This window comes from Psammomys obesus, unplaced genomic scaffold (assembly GCF_907164565.1).
Source record: "Psammomys obesus unplaced genomic scaffold, mPsaObe1.curated_primary_1811, whole genome shotgun sequence".
Lineage (NCBI taxonomy): Eukaryota > Metazoa > Chordata > Mammalia > Rodentia > Muridae > Psammomys > Psammomys obesus.
Genome location: NW_026590681.1, coordinates 371,566 through 391,903, shown reverse-complemented (window position 1 = coordinate 391,903; position 20,338 = coordinate 371,566). Strand labels below are relative to the sequence as shown.

Genomic DNA, 20,338 nt, shown 5'->3' with positions numbered 1-20,338 from the left:
TGTGTGTGTGTGTGACTATGTTTTTGTTTTAATCTCAGGTGTGGGATATGGGGCCACTTCAGATTGTCTACAGCAGCTGACTATAATGTGTCTCATGCTCTGGTAGGAGCATGCTTTGTGCCAGCTGCAGGTACAGATAGTTTGATTCTGGGACCTCTTGAGAGGGTATAAATGGGAGAGCCCCAAGAGGGCCTGTAGTGGCTGCTACTCCCCCGGCTGTTGCCAGTTTCTGCTATAATTGGTTCCTGCCACTGCACTGGCTATTGCTGGACTGCCAGATATTCTGACAAAGATTAGACTTGCCTCTAGGAAACAACAACCCTGATCAGCAAGAAGTAATTTAAAGAGGTCTACATTCCCTTTCCTCTCTAATCTTCTTTCTTGACTACCTAGTATTGGGGGTTGGAAGGGATTAGAGTGCAAAAGGTTGGTAGATGCAACAACCCAAATAAAATAGCTGAAAAGTACACCTGTACAAGTGGTTAGAGAATATTCTTCTGATTACCTGTCCTCCAGTGCCAGCAAACAAAAATGTAGGAAATACATGATAATTAACAATTAATATTCACAAACCTAGCTGGTATTTCCCATTTTATTTTTGTAATAGGTTACAGCACACTTTAAATTCAAATTAGTCTGGTTTTAATCTTGTTCCAAATCATTCATTTGTTCAGTAAACATTTTACCAGGCACCAAGAAAAGACAGAAACTATGCAAAAGGTCTAGGGTTACAAAGATAAAGGAGATAAGTTTTTACTAAAAAGCTGTTCACAATCTAATGACAGTACCTGATACAGAAATAGCCAAGGTATACTGCACTAAGTGCTCTGATGCTGGAATGGCAAAATACACTTGGTGCTGGTATGGAGCTGTTAGGATACAATGAGGAAGTCCCCATAGGGTACCATCAACTGTACACATTATCATAACTGAACAGGCTCTAAGGATAAAACAGAACATCTAGTAGACTCACTGTGTAGCTTTCACAATGTCACAGTTACTGGAGTCCTCTATAAGAGGAAGAATTTCTTTTGCTTTCGCAAGTTCTTTGTTTTCGTGTGCACAGATGCCATGTCGACCAAATCCTGGATGGTGGGAGCCATGGTTGTGATTCCTGCACTGAAGAGTAACAACAATTGACAAAGCAGGTGAAAGAATCAGTATCATAATTCAATTATGTAATGCAGCATTTGATATCACCAACAATACCCATGCTAACAAATTAAATTGCTTTAATCTCTTACAGGAATATCCTAGAGAAGATTTTATCTTAAAAGATACTTAATATTAGAAACATCCAAATTATGTCAACATAAAACAGGTCATCTGAAAAGGCACAAATGTGCCTTGGTAGTTGTAGTACTAGACAGTCATGGCTACTGATATTGTAGGAACATTACCAGGTTCTTATTTTCAGAGTTGTGGTGGGCACACCCTAAAAAATATTCTCACTTCCTAATGATCAAGCTCTTGCATTTTCCTTTCCCCCTGAAGATGGAAACACTCTGTGGCAAGGAATATGACAAAGTTTGTGGGATAATGTCTTCTCTGACAAGGTTAATAAGACTGTCTTAGCAGAGGCTCCTACTGGTTTTGCAAAAGTAGGCTGCAGTGGAACAAAAAAAGACTGCAAAAAGCCCAGGTGGCAAGGACTGAGGGTAGCTTCTAGAAGTGAAAGTGCCTCTGGGTGACAGTCATCAAGAAAATGAAAATGTTTATCAAATATCCACAAAAAGTTGAATTGTACTACTAACCACACAAGCTTGAGAAAGAACTCTAGGTTCCATAAGAGTACACAGATCAGCCATAACACCAGCTTGTCAGACCCTGGGCAAAGGATCCAGCTAAGCTGTGTCTGGACCTCTGACAAGCAGAAACACAGAGCTAATAAACAGGCACTCCAAGCTACTACATGTGTGGTCATCTGTGATGCAGCAACAGATCGCAAGTAGAGAAGTGACCAGAGTTCAGGAAGGGAATCTGGGTTCAGGCCAGTTACCAAACAATCAGCAATAGTGACAAATGTTAACAACTTCATTAAAATATCAAGTGAACAAGCATCAGGAAATGGGTTGAAAAGGATTAAAATCCTCAGGTCAAACAAAGCCCACTGAGTCACTTTAATGCCTCCCAAGCAAAGATTACAAAAAGATATTATGTGCTTATATTCTGAAATTTAAAAAATAAAAACATACTCTAAAGTTCAGCTCCAATGGTAGAAGACCTAACACTCATCATTGTATGAAAACCAATCAAAGTAATCTCTCAAACTGTTGAAATTCCCAAGCAGAAATAGTACTCAAAGTCAATAAATGCATTATTGCTTTTGTTAAGAAATGGTACTGAGAGTGGACTAGAGGCTACATGTCAGTAATAGAATGCTTACCTAGCATATATGAGGCCATAGGTTCAAGCATCAGAGACTGAGGCAACACTGAAGTAGAGGATAATTTCCTAAATTATTTTTAAGAAAACTAAGATGTACTTATCTACAATTTAAAGTTGATTTAAAAACCAGTAGCACTTACACCTTCAAAATAGCTTCCTTAGATGATTACTAGTTATTGCAATTATATTACATGGAAATGTTTAGCATTTTCTTCCTGAAACTGTCCAGAGCTATATGAAAAATCTAATGATGCATTTCCTGGTCCTTCTGTCTTCTCCACCTCCAAAGTGCTGGGACTACAGGAATGTATCCCCTATTTGGCCTTGACTGCTTCTTTTATACAATGTACAGAATAAGTAATTAAACGAACCACCAAAACTATCACCAAAGCTAAGAAACCACATTGCTGGCACCCTATTACACTGCCCCCAACACACAATTTCCACACGAGAGAAAGCTTCCTCATATTAGGAGTAACTGCTTTTGCTTTTCTTTACAGTATCATCCTTTATATATGCAATCCTAAAACTAGCTGTTTCGCTCCTTTAATCTGGTGAGGAATCATATTTGTAACCTTTGTTTTACTTAACATTAGACTTACAAGTCAATGTAAGAAGCTACATTTAGTTTATTCCTACTGATGTAAAATGAGCCAACATTAACATGCCACCATCAATTTACTTGCTTGGCCACTTACTCGGACCTTCCCAGTTGTAGCGACTGCAAACAATACTTACTGCTGTGCACGTTCTTGTGTATGCTTCTGGCGATCCATGCATAAATAACTTTTAACACTATGTACCCAGAAGTGTAACTGTCTGGCAATTAAGGTATGCTTAGCCCATCTTAAAATGGCTACGTCAATTAAGATTACCAGACCAGGGCATGGGAACTTTAATGGCTCTCATCCTCACAAACTGTTGGTGCCATCAGACTCGACTGTTGCTTTATGGGACTTCTATCTTGTCTTAGATGGCAGCACTGATGCATCTGAGTACAAGTTCTTTTCTTAGACATTTATAAAATAAAGTAGAGCCTTCTACTTTTGTGCACAATGCAATGACCAGGATTAGAAATCAGCACTGGCAGTCAGCCTGCTCTTTTAGAGAAGGCCTGGAAAACTAGACAAAATGCCTGAAATAAACGATTTTAACTATGAACAATAGTTTAACAGAAGTCAGAATATGAGAAAGAAAGTCTGTTTGTAAAGAGAGAGTGAATGAAAGGGCCTGGGTAGGTACGGAGGTAGGGAGGATCTGGGGGGAGTTGAGACAAAGAAAACCATGATCAGAACATAGTGTGTTAAAAAAGCATTTTTTTCAATTAAAAAAAAAAAGTAAGGAAGGTGGGTGAACTTTATCATGGACCCAAAACTTTCAGAATTATGGATACTTTTAGAAAAAATACTTGTGATATATCCAACCTGTGGCCCACCAGCCTCATGCACAGCAAGATACCTATGAATACCACTAAATGCACGCCAACAGGACATAGTAAACTTACTTAATACGTTGAGATTGGGGGTGATTATTTTAGGCAATGCTGTAACAACATTGGGTTGCAATGTTAAAAGGCCTGCTAGAGCTTCAGGGATTCTTTATAAACCAGAAGTCAGAAATAATACATGCAATAAGCTGAGGTGGCTCAAGGTAAGAACAGATTTCAAGAGAGAAATAAGCTAAGAAGGTAAGAAAGTATGAATGTGTGGGGGGTGGAATGCTGAGGCTTCAGCTTTGTTTTCTGCATATCTTCTAGAAAGTTTCTGTTCGAGTCTTTTCCACTCTCCCTTTTTTGATACAGGGTTTCACTACATACAGTTCAGCCTCCAACCTGTGATGATCTTACTGCTTCAGCTTCCTAACAACAGGGATAACAGTCATGTGCTAACATGTCCACTTTCCATTTTTTGTGCGATTTATTTTCTTACTGTTAAGTTTTAAGAGTTCTTGATGCTAAACAATCTAGATTAGTACTGCAAATATTTTCTCCTAGGCTTTCCTTTCCTTAAAAGAATCATTCATAGGGTGTTAAAAATATTGATGTCCAGTTTGTCAACTTGTTATTTCAGAGATGGATTTTGATTTTACACTCAATACAAGGAACTACTCTGAAATCACAATTATTCTGGCTACGGAGGAAAGTTCTAGTACCCATGCTGCCAGAAGATCTCTTTCTTGCTTTTTAAGTGAACTAGATTGCTCATGGTGCTGTCTACAGAGATGCCCTTTTCATGGCTCAAGACTACAACATGGGCAAACCAGAGGTGAGAAAGGTAAAATATCTGCTGGGCTCGCTGAATTTGATTTCTGTCATCTTCAATCTGACTTATCATTTACTTTTTCGGAGTCCTTAAGGAGATGTTATGTAGTCTTTCAGACTTTACATCTATATTTAATGGAGAAAGAGGTGTGCTTTTATCCCTTCATGTTACCCAGAACCATAATGCTCTTTTGAATATATCTGCTAAATAATCAAACGTAGAGTGATTCATAAGAAACAAACCAACCTGAAATTTCCGATGCACAGATCCATGAGTTAACATTAGCTGAAAAATACCACTATGTTTTTGAGTGGTCTGTTAGACCACAACAGATAACGAGAGCATCTTTAAGCTATAGGAGAATTATTATACAGTCAAATTATTTTTTAAAATAGTAAGTACTCTTGAAGTTACAGTTTACTCTGAAAGAAAATCACAATCTGGAAAACTCCATGAAGGTCATTAACTTACTAGCAAATAAAATGGAGGTAGGGAGGTATGATAGAAAACCATTAAAATTTATCACAGTATTAACAGACGTATCAGAATTAAGTTTCTAAATTTACTATTGGTTGAACACCAGTATTAGACTCTCATTTTTAATGCATGACACAAAGCAATGAATGTATCCACTACAAATCACTTCCCTCACAGCACTTATATACAGAGGAAAGAGAGCATCATCAGGATCAACAGCATATGACATAATTTAAATGCTGGGAGAATTATGAAACTGGGAGGTCAGGGACTACTGTTGTTAGTGATAACAACAGCAAAGACCTGTAATTTTAAGTATAAGGGGACTTAAAATGCTACATGGAGGTGAGATTTGTCTGAAGGCATTACAGAAATAGAGGAATAAGCTACATTAATACACAACAGAGTGCATTCCAGACAGAGCAAATCAATATAAAGGCCTGGAGTGCAGTGGAGATGGGAGTTTCCTGAGGAAACAAAACTGTAAAAGATGAGGTCTTTAAACTTAACTGAGCACCAGATCGTGTAGGAAAATTCTGGCAAAAAAAAACAATCAGCACTAAGAACCAAATTCAACAAAAGGAATGGTTTTGTCTGTTTTGTTCATGAAAAATAGAGCGTAACTTCTCAGAGATATTCAAAACACATTTTCTAGATTAATGAATGGAATCTCGGCTGTGCCACTTAGCTGCTCTTGCAGCATGTGACTACGCTTTCTTAAGTCTCAGTTCTCACTTTTAAAATTAGAAAGAATTACTTTTACTTAGCTCACAGGTGAGTAGTGAGGACCAAGAATGGGGTATTTCTAAGAATTGTAAATTCTTCTCATTATAACCGAAGAAAGTAACAATACCAATTATAATTAACTACACTCTATCTTGTCCCATCAACTTCAACCTCTAAAATCATCCTCTCCCTTCTGATGTCATGGAAACTTGAGTAGGGTTAATTTTCCTTCAGCATGAGGGAGTAAACTTAAGCGTTACAGGCTTTTATTAATGAGTGACAGTAATTAAGAAATGATGGCTACTCTTACCAACTTTGGAGCCTGAGAAAAACAATGAAACATAGTTTCATGTAAAGAGCCTACACCCTTTGGTAAAAACCCAGTCTCCCTACACATAATTTTATTTCTTTTAAAATGTGAAAACTCCCAATAAAAACACCTCAGTATGTTATTTTCTACTTAAAAGTTTCCACATCAAACTGGCTGAAGAATTAAAATAGAAATGTGACGCAGACTCTTGAGATTGGGAAAAAAAAATTTTTTTAAAGGAGTCCAAGCAAAGTGATTACCTCAAACTGCTTTAAAATTTACTTTTAGCTTAACTTGAATTAGAGCTGCTTCAGTTTTCTCACCTGTCAATGGGGGGGGGGGTTGCTTTTGATTAAGGACTTTGATGCTGGGATAAAAATATGCACATAAAAGCATGTGGCAACGCTAAACATTTGCTAGAATTGAAGAAGCTTGGAAATATTAAGAGTCTACTACATGCCAGTTATTAGACTTTAGAGGTCACACTCAAAATGGATAAATTCTTAGTTGTCTTGGCTTGTGTAGCCTTCTCTATGGCCTCCTTTGTCTTCTGGGACTAAGCTAGCCCTCTTCAGAGTGGAATCCTTTGGGATTTTGCGGATGGTACCAAGGAGCTTCCTTCTTCCTGTCTCCACAGCCTCAATGCTTTTCAAGGAGTAGGAAGGATGTGGGTGGGAACAGGAGCTAGGGCAGCAAAGGATGGAGAGAAGGCAGCAGCCTAGGCGCCAGGGCTGAAAATTACTCAACAGAACCCCTCAGACTCCAGGCCAAGGTCTAAGGCTGGCTGGGCCACTTGAGGTGTGTCACCTGACACCCTCCAGGTCCCAGCTGACTTAGGCGCCGGGGCGTGATGCCCTGCCGCCGAATGGAGGCTGCCAGAGCGCCCGCCCTTGCCTTGCGGCCGCCGCAGAAAACAAGCAGCATCTCTTTTAGTGTAGCCAAGGCCTAGGACCCGCCGTCCTCGCGGGGCCGCCTCACCCGGCCGCGGCTCGCGTCCCCACCGATGTACCCGCCCCGCCGCGCTCACCTGCGAGGCCAGCCCGGGTCCCTCCATCACGACCGGCGCCCGCCCGGCCGCGGCTCCTGCGCAGAGTGGCGGCCGCCGCCCGCCGGCCAGCACGCCTCGGCCGCTTGTCCCACTTCCGGCTCGAGCCCCGCCCCCGTAGCTGCGCGCGTTCCAGCGCTGCCAATCCGCCACCTGGAACCAATCCCCGCCCTCTCTGTCATGGGGGCGGGACCTTCTCACCGCTAGAGAACTGAGGGTTGTGTCCCGCCCTCTGCCCCGCCCCCGCTATCCTCTTTCCCTCAGCCCCACCCTTGGCAACGCCTCAGGTTCCCAATCTGGTGGCTTTACAGGTGCTTGTTCAGGCTGTTATTCCAAAGGCCTGGAGTGGGTTACCCTAAAGTTAGATGTTCTTATGGAAATCTCTCCCTCACCTCAGCCTTCCTCACCTGTGAAACAGAGTCAAGAACAACTTCATGTAAGCTATTGGAGATTGAGGGAAAGTATTCACAGTTCCTCAGCAGGGGTTTGGCAGATGAAGAACATCCTGTCTTGTCAACCTCCACAAGATGTTGACTGTTAAAATATCTGCTGCTCTTCAGTCCTGAGCTATTGAGCAACATCACGGCCTGTTTCCTCACAGAAAGCAGAAGCTGTGAGCAGTTGGGATTGCTCAGTGGGCAACGCCCTTGCCAACTAGTCTCATGACCTGAGTTTGTTCCCCAGGATCATGGCAGGAGGGGAAAAGTCTCAGTATTTTTCACTGATCTCTCTCCCTCCCTCCCTCCCTCCCTCCCTCCCTCCCTCCCTCCCTCCTTCTCTGTCTCTCACACACACACTACACAGAAACTTGCTCAATGCCACCCAATAAATTAATAAATGCAACAAAGTAAGTTCTTTTAAAAATAAAACAAGATATGTTAGTTCCACAGGGAAGGTAGCGATAAACTGGGCAAGCCTCACCCTGCCCCTTTTGGTGGACTGCATGAAAGTGCTGGCATGTAAGTCTTGTGCATATTGGTGGGATATGAAACAAAGATTCATGGTTCTTATCAGCGGGGAGCTCTCTCCTACCTCAGCATCCAGAAAACAATGGGCTTTCCTAGGCCAGCATTCAACACAGTTCTTTGTGGTAATTCCTTGATGTGTCTGTTATGAAGCCCAGCTGGGTTAGATCCTTAGAAGCTAATTCAGACTGGAATTAAAAATATTATGACTCTCCATCCTATAAACCATGAAATAAGTGTCTGGAAATAAAGTTCTGGGTTTACCCATGAAAAAAAATATTACTGTGAAACCATCAAATTCTAAGTGTATTGTTAATATTGTCAGCGGCCCTGTTGGGCACACCATCGGTTACCCACAAAGCCTATACGCACTGAGGATGGCATACATATTGTATTTGTCTCAGAACTCCCAGTGTTCAGAACAGTACTGAGACCTAGAAAATACCTATTATAATTACAATGAGTAGATGGGTGGATGAATGAATGTGTCATCAACTTTTATGATGCTACGCAGAGCAAACTGAATGACAAATAGAAGGAAGGGCAAGTAACTTCCTTGAGAGCCAGGGGAAAATGCAGTTAATTTGGATAGGGTAGGATGAAGCCTGGGGAGGGTTTCAAAGAGGAGAGAATATTGTGGTGTGGTCACTTCCTAATCATTACCTAATCAGATGTCTGTTTATTGATCACTTAGCGTGTTTTAGCAACTGTACCAGTGTTCTGCATATTATATTTAATCCATAGGATTGTGTTGACCGATTCCATAAACTCTAAACCAGCTAATGAGTGGTAGAGAGAGGATTTAATCCCATTTCTTTTATTAGTTAGGGCTTCGGCCAATGGAGTTTGGTTCTTTTTGTCTTAAAGGACTTACGATGCTGTTAAGCTTGACAGAGACTTGAAAGCTATTCCATGCCTTTGTTTTGATGACCAAGCATACTGGGAAAGTCTGCACTGAATAAATTTTAACACCCCACTTCTTAGCCAGGCTTCTGATTCTACTCTGCTCATTAGCTTTATCCCTCCAACAAGCTACTCCAGTTTAAGACAAGCATACCTTTGTCTAATTCCTCTATGACACTGAGCCTAGGGATGCTGCTAAATGCTGTCACTGACTCTTACCTTTGAAAATACCTTTGAAGACATGCCCCAGTAGAAAAACATGAATGTGTGTGCATGCTCCTGAAAGTGCCTGGGCTTGAATCATAGCTTCAGCCTTTAGTAGCTCTGTCATTTTCAAAATGTTGCTGTATCTTTGTCCTTCAGTTTCCTCATCTACTAATAGGGCACCAAATGATATTTACTTCATAGTACTGTTGAAAGAATTAAATGAACTGATGTGTGTGAAGTGCTTAGAGGACAGCTTGGTACATGGCTTTGTAAATAGGTTAGTTATTATCATAGCTGCCATGTTCCTCCACAGAAGTGGGATTGGGAGTACACTGAATGGGACCAGCTGCGTGCTGTTGTGTGAAGGGGAATAATAGAAATTCAGCAAGCCTGGTTTAAGTTTACACTCACGGTGTGTATCAGATTCCCGGAGTTGCCATTTAAAAGCAGCACTGACTGAGTGACCAATGTGCGGTGGAATTATTGTCACATAGATCTGAATGCTGGAAGCCTGAGGTCTTAGCAGGCTTGGGTTTTTCTGAGGCTGGTCTCATTAGCTTGCAGATGGTCATGCTTTCCATGTGCCTTCACATGATCTCCTTTACAGGTGTTTGTCTCCTAATTCCTTCTTCTTGTATGGGCAGGAGTTAAATTGTATTAGAGCCCACCCTGACCATATTTACCATTATTACTTCATATAAAAAACCCTATGGGCAAATACACTCACATTCTGAAGTACTGGGGTCCAAGATTTTGGTATATGAAGGGGGAGAGGCAGGGCATCCTTTTACCCACAACACTGTGTGGTTCTGAGCAAGCCGTTCCTCCTTTTTGTAAGGGTCCTCATAAAAAAATCTAATGATGCATTTCTTCTCCCCCTCCAAAGTGCTGCAACTACAGGAATGTACCCCATGAACATTCACCCTGTTTTTCTGTCTCTGCACTGTTCTTCCCTTCTTGTAAGGGTAGCAGTCACTGGTTTAGATCCCACCCTTACTCAATGTAAATTTGTCTTTACTTGATTATCTCTACAAAACCTAATTTCCAAATATAGCCCCTCTCACAAGTACCAGGACTTAAAACTTGAACATCTGCTTTTGGAGGGCACAATTCAGCCCACAACAGAAAGGGAGGGGAGGAAGGGGGAGTTCTCCCAATTCATATCTATCTGAGAGGTATGATGTTGGAATAGTGAGAAATGAGCTAAAAATAGATCTGAGATGAGAAGCATTTTCTAGAAAGAGAGGCCAAGGCAGAATGGGATAATGAGGGGCTTTGGATACCCGAGAGATAGTTAAGGCCACTGTGATCTTGGAGGGTTAGGGAAAAAAACAACAACAGGAAATTGAGATAAAAAGGATTCTACTATCTTGGCCAAGCATATACTATGTGATTCACAAGAATCCAGAGTAAATTTTCACATTATCTAGGAGAGTAGAAAATAATAAATATTTAGATGGAAGAGAGCAAGAATGAATGAGAGGGATGGGAAATAGCGAGACTGAGAGGGAGCAAGAGAGAGATAACTGGGGCCTGGATGACTGTTGGCCTCTGCCCCACAGCACAGCACTGCAGCAATATGCTTCTCTCACTGTATTGTAACTGTCTGTCTCTGCCTCCAATCAGTGGCTAGGAGAGCCTAGCTTTGAAGAAATGTTTTCTGGGTGAAAGGGGAAAACTTGTCAGAAACTCTACCCTGAAGACATGGTTGTGGAGGAACGGTAGAGGCAGATGTATAAGCTAGAAGTTAGCCTGGAGTTCCCAATTCAGCTGCTCACATGGCTCCTTTTCAAGTTCTGCATAGGTCCCTACCCCTCATATGACTGGTCAGCACCTGTTCAATGGGCTTCCACCAGAGGCCCATAGGGCTGTACAGGTGCTAACCAGTCATATGAGGAACTCAAATGTCTGGGAGCTTCATATAACACAACCACGAAGAGCTCACAGGACTAGTATGTCCCCAGGGTAGAGTAGTTCAGAACAGAGAAAGACACCTGTCACCGTGTCACCTGGTAGGAAACTTGAATGGAAGATGCTATAGGCCAGACTTCCAATTGTGATCAGAGGTGGGCCAATTCACAGAGTCAGAGCTTCTTTTTCCGGGTCAGTTTCTTCCTCCATTAGAGCTGCAGAAATTGAACCTGGTGATGAAGCTTTGTGGGACAGAGGAAGAAACACTGGGCAATATTCCCAATGTCCTTCAGGTCTACACAGCCATGACCAGTACAGGGCCTCAGGAAAGACAGCCAGTCTCTGGTTTTAATTTCCTTTCTTACAAAATGGCTCTGTGGATGCAGCACATCTAAGTTCACTTTGGAATGTGGTACCATGGGAAATCTTCCTGTGTTGTTCATCTTCTGGAACAGACAAGAAAGAGAGAATTATCAGTTACAAGGCCAAGATGGTTTGAGCCCAGCCCCAAACACCTGTAGACACCTATGGGAGATTGTCCACCAATGAAGGACAAGGTGGAGTTCTGCCTCCAAAAGAGAGAAACACTTTCATGATGGTATTTTGTACAGAATCTCTGGTGAGGGACACATCAGCAAGGCAGAGGAAGACAGAAGGAAGTGCCCATGGAATACCGCAGGAGTGAGCTTCTCCCTCACTTCCTTTAGGTAACTCACTTATACTGTGAGGAAGAATATTAAAATTGGTGAAAATATTTCCAAATTAGCAGAATTATCCTAACTGTATAAAATGGAGTATTTTGAGTAAAAGCATGAAACTAAGAATTCTGGAACCTCTGGGGTGGATTAGAACAGTTACAGGTATGATGATGTTTACAAAAGTAATCAGCACAAATGATATAATTTTCAACCAATGGGTAATTTTGATTTACATGTTTATTTATTTATTATGTATTTTATTTATTTATTTTTGATCAATTTACCAGCTGGGATTGACTCTGACTTAGAAGGACTCTAACTTCAGGGAACTCAAGGCAGACAGAACTCAAGAAGTAATTTCAGGGTCAGTGTGATACCTAAGTGGTTAGTTCCTCCTGCCAAGCTTAAACACTTTAGTTCAATCTCTGGAAACCACGTGGTGAATGGAAAGAACTGATTCCTGCAAGTTGTTCTCTGATTTCCAAATGTGCGCTGTGGCACAGGCCCCCACTCCTGCATTCATTCATTCATTCATTCATTCATTCATTCATTCATTCATTCAATATAAAAACCCGAAATCTTAAAAAAGAATAATTTTGTAGCCATATACAAAATCCTGTACCCAGAGCCTGCAAGATGGTTTAGTAGGTAAAGGAGCTTACTGTACAAGGGACATGATCTAAGTTCAATCTCCTGAGTACATGTAAGTGCAGAAAAAAGCAAACAGCTCTACAAGATTGCACTCTGACCTCTACACACATGTGCATGTGTGCATGAACTAACAAATTTTTAAACTATGCTAAAAGTCCTCTACTTAATGTGTTCTCTGAGTTAAGGTTCTTTTTCTCCGTCACATCCATTCATAACTACCATCATCTCAGAACACCCACAGTAATGTGTGTGCACTCTCTACCATCCACCATTTCATTATGTCAAGCAGAGCTCTCTATCACTATGGGTTCTGTTTGTCGTCAATGGGCCACGTACATTTTCAGTGAAGTTTCTCTTTTGCAATGAAGCCCACTGATAATTGAATGAATGATGGCACCACCCCTTTCCAGTACTTTGTCTTCCTGGTTAAATATCTTCAGTCATCTCAGTTGGTATGGAGACAAAGCTATGGGGGCTGCTGATCTGGGAGACAGATGGAGCTAGCTCTTTATCAGGGACTCTTGCCCAGTCGCTGGGTCCCCTTAGCCAAGTCACACAATCATTTGCAGGTCTGCTCCCATTTTGTGAGGGTTAAGTGAGAGACCCATATGGCATGGTATGGTACTTGGATTGAGGAATGAATGTTTTGGGTGATGGATGGTGCCAGATTCAGGATTGGATAAAAGATATGTTAGTTGAAATTATTTATTTTTTCAGGAGAATTCTACATAAAAATTAAAATCTGAGAATTAAAAAAAAAAAAAGTTGAGGTTAGTGTGACCTGGGCAGGAAGACCAAGAGGAAGGATACTAGACTCACAGTGAGGAAATACAAGTCATGGAGACCAATGGAGTCTGTGAAGGGGGAACAAATTATGTGGTCTTTGTGATTTGCAGAATGAACACTCCTCCTGCTCCCAGCTAGCTAGGATTCCCCACATTCACGCTCATATTCTGCATTATAGACACATGTGTATTCCAGCTGATGAAGAGGAATCCACATGTACATGTGATCGTTAACCTAGCATACACTGTTACCAGTTAGGTTGTTCTGAATTAACCTTCTCCCAGTTCACATGCCCTAGGAGGGAGTACAAGGCCAATACCAGCAGGAACTAACTTCATTCAGGCTTTCCAGAATTGCCAGAGCCTAAACATTTACAGAATGTGGAAAGAACAAGATGGTAACTTGAGAATCATAGATTTCACAAGTCCCAGAAACACGGCTGATCACCTCACCAGCTCTAGAATGACTGACTGCCTTAGCTCCCTGCCCCCAACATAACCTGTCACCTACAGATTAGATGAAGACAGGTTTCTAGGATGTGAACCCACGCTTTCTTACAGTCCTGTCTCTGCTTGCTGGCGTGAGTGACAGGCCGCAGTGAACTCTCCTAGTTACATGGTCACAATTTGTCAATGTGTCTGTTTCTTCTTTCTCTTTCCTCTCATTTTATTATTCTTATTTACAATTTATTCACTTTGTATCTCAGCTGTAGCCCCCTCCCTCATCTTTTCCTGGTCCCACTCTCCCTCCCTTCTTCCCTCCCCTGTTTCTCTTCCTTAGTCCACTGATAAGGGAAGTCCTCCTCTCCTACTATCTGACCCGAGCCTATTAGGTCCTTTCAGGACTGTCTGGATCCTCTTCCTCTGTGGGCTGGCTAGGTCACCCCCATCAACTCCCCAGGGAGATATGATCAAGAAGCAGGCAACAAGAGTTCACGTCAGAGAAGGTCTCTTCTTCTCTTAGTAGGGAACCCACATGGAGACTGAGCTGTCTATGGGCTACATCTGGGCAGGGGGTCTGGGTCCTCTCTATATATGGTCTTTGGTTGATCATCAGTCTCTGCAGTCCTCCCTGGGCTCTGTTTCTTCCTTCCTTCCTTCCTTCCTTCCTTCCTTCCTTCCTTCCTTCCTTCCTTCCTTCTTTCTTTTTTTTCTTTCTTTCTTCTTTCTTTTTGGCTTTGTTGGTCTCCTTGCTGCGGAGCTATCTCTCCAACCCTATTTTCAAATTTTGATACTGAAAATGAAAAAAAAAATCACAGTTATCACACACATTTCAAAGATAACATAAATTGAATAAATCTCTAAGGTGATTATTATGATTTCATTTATTTTACTTCACTTCATCATATTATTTACTTAGAGTATTTAAAATTTTTATTTATTATTTATTGCAATTTGTTCTCTTTGTATCTCAGCTGTGGCCCCCTCCCTCATCTCCCAATCCTTCCCTCCCTCTTCTCCTTCTATGCCCCTCCCCCAGTCCATTGATAGGGGAGATCCTCCTCCCTTTCCATCTGACCCTAGCCTTTCAAGTCTCATCCATCAGGACTGGCTGCTTTATCTTCCTCTCTGCCCTGGTAAGGCTGCCCCACCTCCTGGGGGAGGTGATCAGAGAGCCTGCCACTGAGTTCATGGCAGAGAAAGTCCTTGTTCCCCTTACTAGGGTCTTCACTGGATACTGAGTCAATGGGTTACATTTGAGCGGGGGTTTTAGGTCTTCTCCTTGCATGGTCCTTGGTTGGATTTTCAGTCTCTGCAAGGTCCCCAAGGCCCTCTGTTTCTTCTGTAAGTCACTGTGTTGGGGAAGTGTTGATTCTGCCTATCAGCTCTCCCTGTCCATGGACAAGGATCTTCACTTTATCCCCAGGGGTTTCAGTAGACTGCAGTTCTCATTCAGTATATGCCTGTTGTGAGCCCTGGCCTGAGTCAATGAGCTAGGCCTGATCAGTGAGGGTTATCTATGCCTTTTTGGTCAAAGCAAACTCATCAGAGAGAGTCCTGCCACTTAACTAACTCTAAGACTCTTGAAAAGAGGTGTTTCTTTCTTTTGAGTTAAAAATTTTGAGAATACAAGCTTGGAACAAAATTTATTTTGATAGTATGTTTTGAGAATCTAAATATAATGGACTGGCAGGACTCGTCATGTCAGCATATGCCTCTTTAGATATTTTCAACCCAGTGAATTTAACACAAGTAAATGGTTTATGTGGTATTAGAAGGTCTGAGAGGAAAACCAATACTGGGTTGATCTCGAGCTTACTAACTGCTGGAGAAGCTGTCATCCTGAAGGCTGGGAGATGAAGGGCTGAAAGAAATGTTAGCAGATCCTGAACCCCAGGAAAGAAAGGTTGGGCTGGACCCTCAGATAGAGTTATCCCAGAGGAGGCCAGTGCTGAGACCACAGTGGGCACTGTAAGCTGGCGGGAGACTTGCTTAGGCTCTGATTAAGTAGCTTCATATGAAGGTACTAGAAAAGCCTGTTGCTCCTTGCATCTATAGGAGGGATGCTAAAAGAAGCCAAAGTGTTATTCCTGAAGGAAGCCTCTTCTTTCTTCCCTTCTTCCAATTCCACCAAAGCCGTACTGGCAGAGACTCTCCGAAGGCTATTTAATGAGAAAGTGTGGGGGTTGAATGAAATTTGAGAGTCCAAGCCTCCTCTAAACCTGATAGTAATCAGGCAAAAGACCATGCCAGTGTGAGATGCACTAGGCCTTGATCTAGCCACTGGTAGAGCAGTAAGCATGATTTTGATTTCTAGAAATCAAAATCTTGACTTTGATTTCTAGAAACCGAATGTGGAATGGAGGCTACCTGTAAAAGAGTGAAACTGATTGTTGATTTTATGTTCCCAGGGCGGGACTATGGTGATCAATTGCATAATCAGACACCAATCTAGATATTGCTATAAAGTTACTTTTAAGATGTAGCTAACATTTAAAACCAGCAGACTTTAAGCATTTTCTCATATGTGGTGTGGAAAGGCTTCATTCAATCAGTTGAAGGACTTAAGAGCAAAGACTAAAGTTCCCGCATCCAAACAGAGCAGATTCCCCCAGAAATATAGAAATCCTACTTTTTGGATTCAAGACTGTGTGACATCAGTTTTTACCCAGATCTCTTTCCAGTCTGCTGACTTATGCATGACTTTTAGATTTGTCATTCCCAAACTGCATGAGCCAATCCCTTAAAAACCTCCAAGCTACTACACAGAGACCCTGTCTCAGGAAGTGGAGGGTGAATACTTAAGTTTAGCTTTTCCTGTGCTCATCATCCTCATCAGTCTTCTGCTTCTTGATGTCAACATCATCATCCTCATCATCTTCAGCTACCTGCTTGCCCGTAGAAGCCTCAGTTTCCTCATCTTCATCTCCATCCTCTTCCTTACCCTCACCTTCTTCCTCCCCACCTTCATCTTCTTCATCTACCTCATTGCCAGCCTCCTACACCCCACTTTCCTCATTAGCCTTCCCATTGGCAGGCATGTCTCTTCCATTCTCTGCCTCCTCCACAACTTCCTTCTTCTCCTGAAAGTCCTTGGTGGTGATCCCAGAGCTGGTGGCCATTGCTGTGCCTGACTTGGTGGGGCATGCCGGTGGTCCGATGCAGCTGAGTGGGAGAGCTCCTGGAGTTGGAGTCTGCAGTGGAGGAAGAGGTGACCTGCAAAGGTGGCTGCAGTGAGCATGGAGCAGGACCTGGGAACAAAGCAAAGACTGCTTTTCAGAACAGCCAGTCTGCTCTCTATATTTTTAAGATGTGGTATTTTCGTTTCAGGATGTTACAAATACTTCAGGGAGAAAATAAAACAAAAATAATACAGAATGCCTTTATCATCTATAGATAAATTGGAGGGTTATTTCTTTACTTAGAAAACAGCTTCAGGGCTTAAATTAAGAACATGGGGTCCATTTTAAGGTTCTGGGCTGGTAACTTATCAAGAGACTTTAAAAAAGTGTATGCCTACTTTGAACTTTACTTCCTGGATATTCTAGAGAACTAGTCAAGGAAGTAACTCACTCAGTTCCATACACTTTTACTTTTGCCTCTACCCCCCTGCCCTTGATTACCAGGTAAGCAGCACTTGCTCTCCAAGTTATCTGTTTTTCCCAGGAAGCACAGCTTTCTTTGTGTTCCCCTTTAGGAGGTAGTGTGCCTCTTTTTGATTGCAATATTGCCAGAGAGCCTTCACTTTGAGATGAATAAGCACCCAGTTTTCCCCAGGACTGAGAGTCTTCCTGGCAGGCTAATGCGAGTAGCTTGCTTTTCTGTTGTGATGAATACCAGGAACACACAGAAACTTGGGGAGAAAAACATTCATTTTATAGCTTTTGGTCTCTCATGAAGAATTCCATGAGGACTTCTGCTTACTGGCTTGCTCTTTTTTTTTTTTTAAATCTTTTATTTATTTTTTATTAATTACACTTTATTCATTTTGTATCCCCCCATAAGCCCCTCCCTCCTCCCCTGCCAATCCCACCCTCCCTCCCCTTTCTGCATGCATGCCACTCCCCAAGTCCACTGATAGGGGAGGTCCTCCTCTCCTTCTTTCTGATCTTAGTCTATCAGTTCTCATCAAAAGTGGCTGCATTGTCCTCTACTGTGGCCTGGGAAGGCTGCTCCCCCCCAGGGGGAAGTGATCAAAGAGCAGGCCAATCAGATTATGTCAGAGGCAGTCCCTCTTCCCATTACTATGTAACCCACTTGGACACTGAACTGCCATGGGCTACACCTGTGCAGGGGTTCCAGGTCATCTCCACAAATAGTCCTTGGTTGGAGTAGGAGTCTCTGGGAAGTTCCCTGTGTTCAAATTATCTTGTTCTGTTGCTCTGCTTGTGGAGTTCCCGTTCCCTCCAGCTCTTACTATTTCCCACTTCTTACATAAAATTCCATTCACTCTGCCCATCAGTTGGCCATCAGGCTCAGCATCTGCTTTGACAGTCTATACTGCAGAAGCTTTCAGAGGCCCTCTGTGGCAGGTTTCAAGGTGGTTTCCTGTTTTCTTCTGGCTTTCAGAGGCCCTCTGTAGAGGGTTCCGAGGTTGTTTCCTATTTTCGTTTTCTTCTGATGTACATCATCTTTGCCTTTCAGGATGGGGATTGAACATTTTAGTTAGGGTCCTCTCTTTTGCTTAGTTTGTTTAGATGTACAGCTTTTAGTGGGTTTATTCTATATTGTATGTTTATATGAGTGAGTATATACCGTGAGTGTCTTTTTGCTTCTGGGTCAACTCACTCAGGATGATCCTTTCCAGGTCCCACCATTTACCTGCAAATTTCATGATTTCCTTATTTTTCATTGCTGAGTAATACTCCATTGTATAGATGTACCACAGTTTCTGCATCCATTCTTCAGTTGAGGGGCATCTGGGTTGTTTCCAGCTTCTGGCTATTACAAATAAAGCTGCTACAAACATGGTTGAACAAATGTCCTTGTTGTGTACTTGCGCCTCTTTTGGGTATATGCCTAGGAGTGGTATGGCTGGATCTTGAGGAAGTGCTATTCCTAGTTGTCTGAGAAAGCGCCAGATTGATTTCCAGAGTGGTTGTACCAGTTTACATTCCCACCAGCAGTGGAGAAGCGTTCCCCTTTCTCCACAACCTCTCCAGCATGTGTTGTCCCTTGAGATTTTCATCTTGGCCATTCTGATGGGTGTAAGGTGAAATCTCAGGGTTGTTTTGATTTGCATTTCCCTAATGGCTAATGAGGTTGAGCATTTCTTTAAGTGCTTCTCTGCCATTCGATATTCCTCTGCAGAGAATTCTCTCTTTAGCTCTGTTCCCCATTTTTTAAGTGGATTACTTGGTTTGTTGCTTTTCAGCTTGTTTAGTTCTTTATATATATTGGATATGAGTCCTCTGTCAGATAGAGGGTTGGTGATGATTCTTTCCCAATCTGTAGGCAGTCGCTTTGTTTTGATGACGGTGTCCTTTGCTTTACAGAAGCTTTTCAATTTCATGAGGTCCCATTTATTGATTGTTGCTCTTAGAGCCTGTGCTGTTGGTGTTCTGTTCAGGAAGTTTTCTCCTGTACCAATGAGTTCTAGGGTATTCCCCACTTTTTTTTCTAGCCGATTTAATGTGTCTGGTTTTATGTTGAGGTCTTTGATCCACTTGGACTTCAGTTTTGTGCAGGGTGATAAGTATGGATCTATTTGCATTTTTCTACATGTAGACATCCAGTTGGACCAGCACCATTTGTTGAAGATGCTATCATTTTTCCATTGTATGGTTTTGGCATCTTTGTCAAAAATCAGGTGTCCGTAAGTGTGTGGGTTTATTTCTGGGTCTTCTGTTCGATTCCATTGATCCACCATTCTGTTTCTATGCCAGTACCATGCAGTTTTTATAACTGTTGCTCTATAGTACAGCTTGAGATCAGGGATGGAGATACCTCCAGAAGATCTTTTATTGTAGAGGATTGTTTTAGCAATTCTCGGTTTCTTGTTATTCCATACAAAGTTGAGAATTTTTCTTTCCAGGTCTGTAAAGAATTGTGTTGGCAATTTGATGGGAATTGCATTAAATCTGTAGATTGCTTTTGGTAAGATGGCCATTTTTACTATGTTAATCCTGCCAAGCCATGAGCATGGGAGATCTTTCCATCTTCTCATATCTTCCTCTAATTCTTTCTTCAGAGACTTGAAATTTTTTTCATACAAGTCTTTGACTTCCTTGGTTAGGGTTACGCCAAGGTACTTGCTCTTTTTAAAACACAACCCAAGACCACCTGACCAGTAGTGACACCATCTACAATGGCCTGGGATGCCACCATCCACAATGGGCTGGGCCCTTCCACCTCAATCGTCAATAAAAAATGCCGCATAGATTTTGACTACAGACCAATCTGATAGAGGGATTTTTTTTTCAACTGAGGTTCCCTCTTCCCAAATTACAAGTTCATGTCAAGTTGATAAAGTACATACCAGTACAAGTGGACTTTTATTACTAAAACTAGGACAAATCATCTTTTTTTTTTCTTTGTCCTGTCCTGTGAGTGAGCTGTTGGGGACAAATG

At 42.0% G+C, this 20,338-nt stretch overlaps 1 protein-coding gene across 1 annotated transcript in view; it reads right to left on the bottom strand.

The window, feature by feature from the left end:
- The window catches only part of Zdhhc13 (zinc finger DHHC-type palmitoyltransferase 13), a 40,562-nt gene extending 33,299 nt beyond the window's left edge, over positions 1-7,263 (bottom strand). Inside the window, exons 1-2 of the mRNA XM_055608366.1 lie at positions 7,190-7,263; positions 974-1,119 (exon numbers count right to left, since the gene is read on the bottom strand). Coding sequence (XP_055464341.1) covers positions 974-1,119; positions 7,190-7,216 — 173 coding nt within the window. The 5' untranslated portion in view covers positions 7,217-7,263. The remainder of the gene's footprint in view (positions 1-973; positions 1,120-7,189) is intronic.
- Between the last annotated feature and the right edge of the window lie 13,075 nt (positions 7,264-20,338).